This window comes from Lethenteron reissneri, chromosome 9 (genome assembly GCF_015708825.2).
Source record: "Lethenteron reissneri isolate LAM-NWPU_2019-01 chromosome 9, ASM1570882v1, whole genome shotgun sequence".
NCBI lineage: Eukaryota > Metazoa > Chordata > Hyperoartia > Petromyzontiformes > Petromyzontidae > Lethenteron > Lethenteron reissneri.
In genome coordinates, this window is record NC_083787.1 from 4,595,753 (window position 1) to 4,608,563 (window position 12,811).

At 48.4% G+C, this 12,811-nt stretch overlaps 1 protein-coding gene across 3 annotated transcripts in view; it reads right to left on the reverse strand.

Annotated features, from left to right (window-relative positions):
- The window catches only part of PHKB (phosphorylase kinase regulatory subunit beta), a 197,446-nt gene that overhangs the window by 18,108 nt on the left and 166,527 nt on the right, over positions 1-12,811 (reverse strand). For 2 of the 3 annotated variants that reach the window (XM_061548725.1, XM_061548727.1), the window contains 4 exons: positions 12,643-12,724; positions 10,371-10,428; positions 5,484-5,574; positions 1,206-1,408 (listed from right to left, as the gene is read on the reverse strand). In XM_061548725.1, coding sequence (XP_061404709.1) covers positions 1,206-1,408; positions 5,484-5,574; positions 10,371-10,428; positions 12,643-12,724 — 434 coding nt within the window. Of the gene's footprint in view, positions 1-1,205; positions 1,409-5,483; positions 5,575-7,732; positions 7,824-10,370; positions 10,429-12,642; positions 12,725-12,811 lie in introns of all 3 variants that reach the window. The other variant, XM_061548726.1, reaches the window with a different exon arrangement.

Sequence of the window (12,811 nt, forward strand, 5' to 3'; positions counted from 1 at the left end):
CAAGTTGTCTGTGCAGAGTTAGGACGACAATGATGACGGACAACGTGATGCGCGCACTACGGAGCTCCGGCTCAATGTCCCAAACATGTGCAGGGGAGAGAGAGGAACGGCGGCGGATTGCGTCCTGCGTTGTGAGAATGATCGGAGCAAATCCACCTGCTCCTGTCCCCGTGTGACTCGAGGCGGGAGACGCTGCCTGTCGGCGCATCAACCGCGTACGGACGTCGGAGCATCCCACGTGAAAGAGGCAGCGACCACCGTGATGGCAACGTCAACATCGACGGGAGACGGGACGCGAGAGACCCGACGCAGTCAATGCTCCCGCTCCCTTTTTTTCCCTGACCTCGCTAAACTTAAATATTAATCGAGAGCCGCGAAAGCACTTTGCTCACCGTGCCAGATCGTTGCGAGTAGAGGCGGTGTTCATTTAAGTCGGCTTTTTTTTTTCCTGTCGTATTGGTTGACAACAACGTGTAGTCTTCGGCTGTGGATTTCACGTTGTCATTCTCCTCAATCTGGTCGACTAAAGCCATCAATCATTTGGTCCGCACTCGGTTATTAAATGTTGGGGTGTGCATTTACCACCCCCAACCCCGCCATAATATCAGGGCAGCTAATCGCTGAACTCAGTAAATCTTTGCATGTTCATTTATAGCAAAACACAATTTTGGTCCTTCTCGGCGCACTGCCGTCGATAACAACTTCGTCTGAATTTCGATTTAAAGCTTTCGTGACTGCAGGGATTCATCTTCTTGGTTCTTTCGGTAAAGTCACGTAGAAGCGAAGTAATAAAATAATAAAAATAAAACATAATAAAATAATTCTCACGACGTTTCGGCCACTACGCAAGCAGCCGTCCTCAGGTGAAGACCAGGTCTGTCGGGGAGACAGCGTCTGAATGACTTCACCTGAGGACGGCTGTTTGCGTTGTGGCCGAAACGTCGTGAGAATTATTTTATTATGTTTTATTTTAATTATTTTATTACTTCCCTTCTACGTGACTTTACCGAAAGAACCAAGAAGATCAACTTCGTCTAGTCACCACCACGTCGGTGCGCACTCGCAGTCATCATCAGGTTGGATGACTTTAGTTCGCCCGGAAGCCGTCGTCGACTCAAAAAAAATAGAAACTCTCAGCTGGGTATTCCCCCCCCCCCGCCACTAACTTCGGCAACAAAATAACAGCACCGGCGCGTGTCACCCACCCGATGCGCAGCTTTAGCATGCCGCGGAAGAGCTGCGGCGAGTTGGAGATGAGCCAGCCAATGTGGATGACCAGCTCCTGCTGCAGCACGGCCTCGCGCGGGTCCAGGTGGCGGCAGGCGTCGTAGAGCAGCCGCTTGATCACCGACGGCGACAGCGGGTTGGAGATGATCACTTCCTCGTGGCCGAACGTGCCCAAGGTCACCTGGGCGAGTCGGTGGGAGCGGGCGGGCGGGCACGCGGGAGCGAGCGTAGGATGATAACAATCACGGCGCCCAGAGTGAGCCGTGCCGCAGCCAACATTTTTTTTTTACGCTCAAGATGAACTTAATTGCCGGTTTTTCTTTTTCCGCGGTGGAAATCGCCTCACCAACTCATGGTTCTGGGATTGGAGCACTGAGCTGGCACTGCTGAGACGCTAAGTTAATATCTGGGTTTTCAGTCGCCCATGTTTAAACCGGGTTCTCTAGTGCAGTGGGGTCGATGGTCTCAGACTGTTCTACCAATGAATGCACAAACAAACCCGTGACATTAATTTAGGTTTTTCACAAATTTGGTGAATTTTTCAGCCGTAAAGCGTAAATAATTGGTTTAATGGACATGCAATGAACAGAGTTTCCATGGCACTAAAAAGTGTGCACTTCGTGCGGATAAGACGTCAATTGACACGACTTCAGAAGAAGGTTCCGTAACTTCATGTTTAGGGATGTTCTCTGACACAAGGTGATGCACTGCTATCTGCAAAATGGAAATGTTTTCACCTCACGGCGTGATGCCAACAACTCAAGCGGAATAAAATTGTCGGGGAAAAGGCCAGCCTTATTTGAGAATGTCGGTAGGGTTACATACAACTGCACCCGCTGTATAATAAGGATGTGTAAAACGTGTTACTCTAACTGATTTGTAAGAGAAGCGGCTCCAAATTTCGAATAAAATATCGTCCTCCGATTCTGCAGATCCAGTGAGTTATATTCACAAATTATGTTCAGGATGCCCCTGCTCCAGAGTTCGTCAGGCATAAAGAAAGTTTCCGAAGTGTATTTTTCTGCACATGGGACTGCTGTTCCGTGTACTTGTTTCCTGCGAGTGCTCTATTGCTCAGCTCACAAAAGATGACCTCGCCAATTGGGAGCGATTACTCTGGAAGGTTCCATCCTGAACGAAATCATCATTCTAGCTTTGCCGCGCCGTGAAGGACGACGACCAACATGCAACGTTCGCATGAATGTAAAAGCCTCACTTCCATCTCGCTGTGAATGCGACGCAGAATATCCATGCGTGACCACAAGTGGCGTCACATGTCCGAATCACACCTTTACCAATCTCTCGAGCGTTGCATTCAAGAAAGTTAACACGGCAAGGTTTCGTTGAATTCTAGATTGTCATTCCAAGCTACCTTTTGACTATCGATAGAATTTTCTTTTTGGGGCAAATAGTCAACGGTGAAATTCTGCCTGGCAGCGGTGAGTAGGACTGTGATTTATTTTTGCAAACTCCAACCTTAAGCAGATTTTTATTTACAGCCCTTTGTCAATGCACTGCTGGATTAAAGGCACCCCAATGCTGTGCCGGTCATGGGGTTTACTTGATTGTACACTGCTCTGTGTCGCCTGTTGAAGAGGGGGCGGTGGGGGGTGGATCCAGGAATGGTTCCGATATCACTCGCCAACTGATGTTCTCTGTGGCCTGGAATTGAACTGAGATCTCACCCGGGTTCATAACCCAGCGCACTGATCAATGTGCTACTGCTCCACCCCCAGCTATTCACTAATCGATTATAATCATACCGTGCACACGGATAACGTAATAATCAATTCAGCTATGTGGAGCTTTGGTTGCTCGTAGATGGATCCAAAGTCGAACTTGGTACTCTTTTCACGTAGTGTGATACCTCGTGCCAAAACTCGTGCTATAAACGAGCGAGTAGTTCTGCCCAGTGACCTCCTGGCAGAGAATGCCTTTGCCACTCCACATGGCCTCAGTGCAGTAAATAGAGGGTTTGTGCTGCACGGCGACATCAAAACACGTAGGCAGGCATGTGTAAAATCATACACGCGTGTAAAAATTTCAAGACACAATTCCACCGCGACTGTCATTTGTCGGTTTACAACGTGAAATCACGAGGTGACTGCATCATGAAGGTGCTGCCATCCACGCGTGGTGCAAATCAGGGGGCGACTCAAACAGCAGCACAATTTCGTCGTTGCTGCGGTCACCACCAGGGGTGTGACTCAATTCCACAGACGCCACCACCGTGGGGCTCCGTCAGCTACGGACGTTGGGGGCCCACACCTGCCCGAGGTGAGAGACCTTGCCACTGGCAGTTTGGAAATTAATGTTCACACCCGTGTGCCTCATTTACTGGCAAACGTTAACACAATTAAGTGCAAAGATTTGAAGGGGGAAAAAAATCATGAATCATCTCGGTAAATTGCATCTGGCTTCTGTGGAAGATGACAGCCACCAATGGACAAATTTTGTTAAAATCGGGTGATCGGTGGTTTACTCTTTAACAATTCAACAAAAACGTGCTCTCTCCACACAAGCACTATGAATTCAGATGTTGAACAGCCCACAGCACAGCCTTTCATCTCAGCAAGAGCATTAGTACCAGCCAGCAAGCTTCATTAGTTTCAAATAACGTGGAAATTTGCGTTTCAATTTTACGGCACTAAACGACGCAACTGAGCATTGCGGTTATGGATGCGCGTGGAATTCCGAGCACCCAGACGGATTGCTTAGCTTTGTCGATGGATGATACTGAAGCTTTTCCCCAATTACGCACCACGAAAATGTGGGTTTTGGCGCAGATCTCTGCGTAGTAAGGCACTGCGCACGAGAATTGTGCACTTCTTAACCAACTGATCTGGTGGTAATGCAGTTTAACTAGACTTCATCACAATTGATCAATACAGTATGGTAATTCATAGAAGCATAATGTGTCTCGTCTTGTATATTTCCACGATGGAAATTTTGTGAAAAAATGTAAGAAATTTTGTCAGTAACGTTACAATGAAGGCAAAGTTGTAGCCCAATCACATGATCTGAAATAAGTTTTACTTTTGATTCCCTCACAAGGTAATTCACCACGGTATACCACAACACCGCAGTAATTTTACAATGGTATATTGGACCAGAGGTAGAATGTTGCATAATTTTTAACACCAAGTCTCCAGATACCAAAGTCGATCCAATTTCCAGATCAGACAAAAAAATGAGTAATGTCACAGTTAAGAGATTTACAGCACTGAGGAAAACACGGTTAGCATTTTCAAAGGTTACGAAACGGACCAAAATCACTTCTTATAAAAACTGTAATCTTAAGCTGTAATTAAATTGGGTACTGGTAAACCCAGATGCAGGTGGCATTATTCTGTCTAAAATTACCCAGAGATTTGCTTTGAGGGTGTCAAATGTGGTTTGGCTCTGATTAGGCAAGGATGCATAAATTGAATCAGTGTGGAAGTAAATGATGCTATTTTGCACACAAAGCTGCTTAGTTTGTGAGATAAAAGCAAGGCAAGTCTAATGAAGGCTGTTATGCCACTTCTGCCGATCTGTCAAAAGACAGTTTTTTTTTGTCTTGAGGAAGAAAATAAAAAAGATGCGTTTGTCATTACGTGCGAAATGCCGTGACTGCCATTGCAATAGTGTGACAAAAATAGTTTCCGCTGCGTATAAAAAGACACGGCTCGCAATTTAAGCTTTCAAAATCCACGTTGGGTTCGTAGAAAGAGGGTAAAAAAAAAGCAAACACTAAAAAAACTACCGAAATTAGCTTTTCAATATCCTGCTGGTAATCATGAGTACAGTATGTGCATGTAGCATGGGGTGCACGTGCCATTCGGTTTTATTTTAAATTGGGAAGAGGGGATACCGCAGACATTGAATTTATGTGAACCTATGGGCTATTATTGACGTGCGGAAATCAATTTTAACTCCACGAAGGCAAAATTAGCCGGGGCAGATTTCTCTAGGCTGTTTGAATAACGTGCACCCGAAGGATTTAATATGAATTGAAATGCATCCCGTAATTAAATTACAAAAAAATTGCCCATCACGATATTCACGATGCGCGTGCAGTTCATCACATGACAGCACTTGATATATACCGGATTAAAGTAGAGTATAAATGTACCTGATCGGTCACCAACATACCATTGTAAAAACGTGATTAAAATATCGTATATCCAAAGTCATTATCTTTTAATCAAATGTGATTTTTTTTTTGGTTTTTTTAGGTGTCACTGTTAAAAAAAGACCAGATTGGCCAAACTCACCTGTTTGCTATGCACTAGGACGTTAGTAATGGACGGGGCAAGGCTGTCCACAACCTTATCTAACAGGCTTGCGGTGAGCCGCACAACAGACCTGGTGACATGGACGAGAAACGTGGGGAGGGAGCGTACATGCAGCAATGCACACTGGGAAAAACCAAAGCATGCGCGAGCGGCGAGGCGCACGGTGCCGGCCGACAGCCGCCGGACAATGGCCAGCGGAGAGATACCGATCGTCCTAAAACCACATTCCACCTGTCGCTTTTCTAGGGAAATTTGTGACGCTGCCAACAAGGGAGCCCGTCGCATTCGAGGTGGAGCAACGACTTTCTACATCGCCTGTGCTTTCCGCGAGTCAACGTAAAGTAGCCGGGTTGGACCGACGGTCCGGCGCTAACCGATTACCAAGCCCAAGTCGCTCGCTCACCGGCGGTCGGACGCCTCCCCGTCACCCCGTAGCTACCAACGTGGTCAACGTTCCCATGAACCCTCACTCGTCGATTCGTCCACACACGTCGAGGACTCGGGTCTAGCAGGCTGCCTGCTTCGTGTCGTCTGCACTGCGTTCCACCAACGCACCACAGGTCACATCACTTCCCTTCCTGCTACTCTCCTCGCGCTGCTCTACTTTGGAATTCCCTTCAATCGTTCGCTTTCCCAAATTTCTTATAACATTAACTCGTATAAAAATTATACCGTGCAATATTGCTGTTTGTTGCTGGTCACTTGGTATTTTGGGCCTTTGATCAACATCCATGATTTAAAAACAAGATACAGCGCCATGCCAAAAAGCTACGCTAATGTTTGTTTACGCTGCCATTCGTTTTTTTTACATTTTAAATTCACAAAGGACAACTCTTCAACTGGGAAGCTCTACGTATTACAAGCGGGCATGGATTGAGAGACTTTATTCTGAGATAAAGGGATTTCTTTTCGAAATGACTTCGGAGCTAGGGTTTGGTATTTTTGGAGCTTTACCGAAATGACCGGATAGCAAACACGGCAAGGGTCGTTTCAAACAACCATCGTTAAAATGTGAACGTCAAAACTTTCCTGGCGTGGCTGAACTTTCACTCTCAAACACGAGCCAAAGTTCTCTGCCAAGAACTAGCACAGACAGCGCCTTGCCCTTCAGCCTCAACGCATCAATCTGCCTACCCATTTTGGTAAGCGTCGAATATATTAAGTTTCCTCATTTTACATTTCCCTCACTTATCGGAGGAACCCAATAATTTAGTTTGCTGCCCTTACAAACCAATAACCTCCACGGCTTTGTATGCATGTATGTTGAACTTCTTTCGCATCGCACGTAAGCCAATCGTAAGGTGAGGAAGCAACAGAATTTTGATCGCCGATTGAAATTCCTGAACGGGGTGGAGTGGCGGTCAAAGAACGATGGGTGCTCTCCTTGCTGCATTGTTGCTCAACGCTGGAGGTAGTCGGTACACAAGCGGCATTGGTGGTGGCGGTGGGGGCGGGGGGGGAGGGGGTCGGGAAGGGAGTCACAGCATGGGAACACACGGCACGGCAAAGCGGGTCGACCCACAACTGCCCCTGCAGGTGGTCACAGAGACACGGCACGATGTGTGAGTCCACAGGTCTCCGCCTGAAAGTTCGGGCAACAAAATATACACAACAGGGAGGAGCTTGCTTTGCTGGGTACTGCAAAAGAGAGGAGGAAGAAGAGGAAGAAAAAAACATTCCTACGTACTATTGGTGGGGTTAGGAGCATTTTGTACATTTGCAAAGTGGCCGTGTGGAACACCAAAGTGAGACTTGATTTGTTGAGAATATTAACGGACATTGACGTAAGACCAGTGAATGACAAATCACATGATTGGGGTCACTGGGAAATGGGGGAGGCCTTCACATGTTTTTGCAACTCTCCCAAAGGCACTCATCTTACCACAATCCCCTCTAAGCAAAAATGACATTAAGCAAAGTCAGGGCCCTGTCTTGTTCGTGTACAGGTCCGTGACCGTTCCTCTACCTGCTCGGAGCTGGAGGAACACAGGACGACGTCTCAGCACTGCGCGAACAAAGCAGGCAAGCGTGACTCGACCGCGGATCCCCAGAAAAAAAGTCTCCCTTTCAAGCCTGCAGGGCCACTTTGCGATCGGTCAGCTCAAGAGTGTGGAGTTGGGTTACGTGGCAAGAACGGTACACGGGACGGGTTCCGGGGAAGACGCGGGTTCGGTCCGGGGACGAGGAGACGGCGGCACACGTAGCCGGCCGTGCGGCTGTCCCAGTACCTGTTTGCCCTCCACCAGGATAGTCGTGAGTGCCGGGGCAATGGCTCCAGCATACCGCTGAGTCAGGTAGGCTGTCTGTCGGAGCACACACCTGGCAACAACCACAGCACGCCCATGCGGTTCACTGCAGTCTCGGAGGCTGCCCGGTGGTGTCGCTCGGAAGGCGGGCACAGCGCAAAGGGGGTTTTTGCATTTTCATTTCGTTGTACTCTATGCCGGCACATTCTTGACAAATAAGATACCGGACTTGTTTATATAACATCGGGTTTCATACTTATGTTGTTACTTATTTATTGCACCATGTTTAGATGTGTTTATTATTTGGGAAATAAACCAAAGCCTGGATGTTTCAAGGTTTTAAAATAATGTTTCCAAAAAAATTTTGGTCTCTCACTGTCAAACGAGAAATGCCGAGCGGTTGAAAAGTTCCCCCACAATGCAAAGGAAGTAAACACCGCTGCAGCAAATATTCGTAACAAAAAGATTCCACCTCCCTTCCCGACCACGCTCCGCTTTGCTCCGCAGGACACGGCGAAGCGAGGCGAGCAGTATCAAACGCACCCCAAGGGCCGCAAAGGTCCCGTCCGTTAGGTGGACGCATGAGAGAGGTGCCAGTGTGGGCTCAATTTGACACCTCGGGCAGCAGTGAACAATGCAGTCACCAAACGCCTTCGGCCACAATGGAGACGTTCAAGCAGGCACATTTGGGCGACACGCTTATTTCCAGACGAAAGACTCGCTGCCGATTTTTACAAGGTAATAAAATAAAAATCTTGACTTAAAGCTTTCGTGATTGCAGGAATTCATATTCTTTGGGTGTTACGGTAAAGTCACGTAGATTGGTTCAAAATAAAAAAAAAATAAACAAAAAACCACGACGTTTCGATCGTAACACAAGCAACCATCTTCAGGTGACACTTGGGCTACGCCCATCTTAAACCTTTAAAAGCATCTTGCCTTTAGGAGTTTCCCCCACCCCCCCCTTTTTTACACCTGAAGACGCTCGCTTGTGTTGCCATCGAAACGTCGTGGTTTTTTGTTTATTTTTATTAATTGTGAACCTATCTACGTGACTTTACCGAATGACCCAAAGAATATAATGAACTTCTACTCTTGCCAAGTGGATGATACCAAGGCAATAATGTATTTTCACACACCTCCAATTAGCACAGTCGGCTACGTACAGTGCAAAGGAAGTTCAACACATGCGCATACAATAGCAGCAACTCGTCCTACTCTCACTTATTGAATAGGTCACAATTGCCATTGCCGAACCGCCATGCGAGAGTTTGTGTTACGACCCGTTTGCGAGTAACCCCAGCCCGAGCAACGCGTCACCCAAGGCGCCGCTCCTTTTGGGCAAGTCTCGAGCACGTCGCGCTGAGCCGAGCCTGTTCATCCTGGTTAAAGGTGCGTTGGGGCAAGTGGTGGCGGCATGCCGAAAAGCGATGTGGAAATGAATTGAAAACCCACAATACACAGCGGTACGCCACGGCCACGCGGCGTTACGCGCGATCCACCCTGGGGGTACGTTTTTCCGCGCTGCTTAAGCGCGACGTCGATTGTGACTTTACGAGCTGTAATATTTCCCCCGAACCTCCGATTAGCACGGTTGGCTACGTATGGTGCGAAAGAAGTTCGACGTACCGTACATACGTAAAACATACAGCCCACCTGTCGGACACAGTCCACATCGATCGAACGTGGCTATTATGCTCCCAATCCTCCGACATTACAATAATTAATCGCCAGCGAAACCATCTGTGAAAAATAACACATTGGCTCGTGCGATTGGACAGATGTTTTCAGTGGGCTGAGTTGATTACTCGAGTTATGCTGTGCGATGGCATTTGCTTACACTTTGTGGATTTGCACGCCTGCCAACTTAAACAGTTGGTTCAAGCAGCCCATGGGTGAAATATATTTGATAGCCCTCATTGGTTGTTATTTGTTTTCCTTTGCTGTAGGCTTTTAAATAGAGCTACTAATAGGTAAGACATGGCATTCTATCACTCAGGCATCTTCTTTGTCAAATTCACTTAATATTTGCATTGGTAAACTTTCATTACTGTCTATTTAATCAAGTCAATATGTTGACGGAAAGAAGCGCCAAAACGATCCCAAACTGCCATTTCTAGTTGATGTGAAGGCCACGTCAAGTTTGGGAGGATCTCAAATTTTAAAAAATGTCGGTTTGCGGTTTGATTTTTCCGCATGAGCTCAGGATGCCATTGCCTTGCGGAGAACCCAGTTGGGGGTCGTTTAGCTCGTAAAACAACGGCAACAACGGCACCAACGCAACGTCACTTCTCCACCTTCGCGTTACCGACGCCAAACGACTTGACGCCTTGCGCCCATTTGCCGGGCGCATTTTTGAAAAAATTTAAATCCCAGGCATTTCTGTTGAAATTTAAAATGTTTACGCAATGCCCTCCCTACACCCCCACCCCCCGCAGCCGTTTAAATTAATTTCAATCTTTTCCGCTAAGTTGAAAGGAGATGAATAAAACGGGAACATTTCTCACTTGAGGCGAACACCACCGCCGCAATAAAACCTCACCATTCTATTACGCAAACAGATTGTAAACGTCCCTCAAAAGGGGGAGGGGGGGGGGGCACCTATAAGAATTCCACTAACCAGAGCTTGCGACTCCCGGCTGCGCGGTAGATTCTTTCCAAGTGATCCATCACCGTGCCTGCAATCGGAGACAGAGACGGAGAAACGGCGGCGCGCGCGACACCGTTACACGGCCTTCGTGGCGGCGAGACCAGGGCGGCCGCAGACTTGGTCCGCTCCGAACGCTACGCCTCAAAAGAGCCACGTAAATCAAACTCCGCGAGCCGTCGGGCTCCGCGACACACCGCCACTTTTTTTTTTCAATTAGCGCAGAGCGGGCTGGCACGGCTGATAAACGAGGCATTCACGTGTGCCAGCGTGCCTCGGTATTATGGGCGTAATGAAACGTGAACATTTCGCTGCAAGCTACGGGGAGGAAAACTTAAAAGAGGAAAGGGAGAGAGATGCATCGTGCAGAAAGATAAACGTGAGCCACGCGACGTGCAAGCGCTCCAATTTACGGGCGTGTGTGCGTAGCCGCCGTGGCGTGTTCTTTAGTTCATGCGTTTGTGCAAGTGGAACACAGCTGAAACATGCAAAGAGAGATGGACAGAGGAAGACTGGAATTTTGCCTTCCAAACAGAGAAAGGAAAATATGGATCGGAGAACACATATGAAAATTAGAGACATCATGTTCTCAGTTTAAGAAAAGAAAACCGGCTTGGGTAGGACGCATCGCTCGAAGTGACGACGGACAAGACTGGAGACAGAATGACAGCCAAAGGAGAGAAACACTCCGCCTGATAGGTAGACAACGGCAGACCTGGAGCGATGGGATCAGCTGATCTGCAGACGCAGTGAGGATTGCGGCATCGCGAGACCACACGAGGAATGAATGGAATTGACATGGGGAGGGCCCGTATCCAGAAATGGTTCGATCAGGTCTCATGATGACGTTGATGATGTCACGTGTGAATTGAAGCAAGGGATTACAAAGGGCAACAGTTGGCTGAAAAAGACAGCGTGCTTGTAATGTCGAAGAGAATTGCCTAGAATATTGCAAGCGAACCAACCCAAATATCTCTGCTAGAAGGACACCGTACAATCCGTGGTAGATTTGTTTTTTTAGGCTACTTTCATTAGTTTTTGCTGCCAATGGATAGAAACATCCGCACATTTCTCTGAGAATGTGTACACAGGGTTAATGAGATTTGTATGCGCACGGCAAGAGCAGCTGCAATCTTTTGAGAACAAGGCACCGAGACACGTTGTACCGACCTAATACTCGGCGCCCACTTCAAAGCGCCGTCCTTTTAGCACTGCTCATACAATGTTGACAAATGAAAATAGCAGAGCGCGCATGTTGCACACACAGTCCGCTCTCGCCGTGCCATTCTCCAAACGTTCCCATCAGCCTGTCGTATTTAGGCACGATTAGAAGCAATAATTACACGTGGTCCGTGCGAAACCACAGGGCGTCGTACGAATTAAGCAAAGGGCATGCAAATGTTTGAAGCAGAAATATTATACAAGCACCCATTTACGGAAGCCACTCATCACCAACCACACTGCATGCTGCTCCAAGTCGGCACGGGCTATAAGATGAATTCAACTCAACGTTATTGACTGCTGCGAGCTATCTTTCCCCCCCAACTCCTTTCATTTCACCTGCACAAGGTATATCTGTTTACACGCCATCCAAATTCATTATCATCAGCCATGATCAATCCACTGCTGGATGAAGGCTCCCACCCCACCACTCACCCTCACCTCCCCGCTCCCCCTAAGCCATTTCCATCCCTCGCGATCTCGCGCTGCATTAATCCAGCTTTCACCTGCACACTTTGTCGATTTCATCATTCCATCTTCATTGCTCGGTGGACGCCCTCTCGGATGCGTTCCATTCCTTTTGCCGCCCCCCCTCTCCCTCCGCTTCTTGCGACTTGCCCTGCCCAAACCCACTCGCCCAAACTGAGAACGACGCTATGACCCCACGCATGTTCTCCAGTCGGAAGCGCTCCTCCATCTCTCGATGCAATTCCGAGCAAGCATCACTTTTCAATCGAGCGTTCAACCTCCGTCGTCGTCGTCGTCAACGACCGCGTTTCCGAGCCCGCCGTCATAGGAGGCGGTACGCGCCGATGACGACAAACTTACTCCTCTCGGCCACACTAGCACGTCGTTCATTTTAACGGTGAAAAATTGCTTAGCGGGCGGAATAATGAGCTGGCAGGGGACGCCTGCCGCGGGGCGTGGAGACCGACGGAGATAAGATGGGGGGGGGGGGGGGGGGGGACGACCCCAGGCTTGGCAGCGAAAACCTCGCGCGGCGGCGGTGGCGGCGATCGCTCACCTTCCCCGGTGATGAAAGCGGCCCCCTCCCGCTTCAGAAGAATTCCAAGCAGCATGGCCTGGCTGGCCAGACAGCTGACGTCCTGTGGGGAGACGGGGGGGGGGGGGCGGAGAAGGAATAAATAAAAGGCGACGCGCGCACGTCGGCCACTTCACTCGCTCGCTGTACA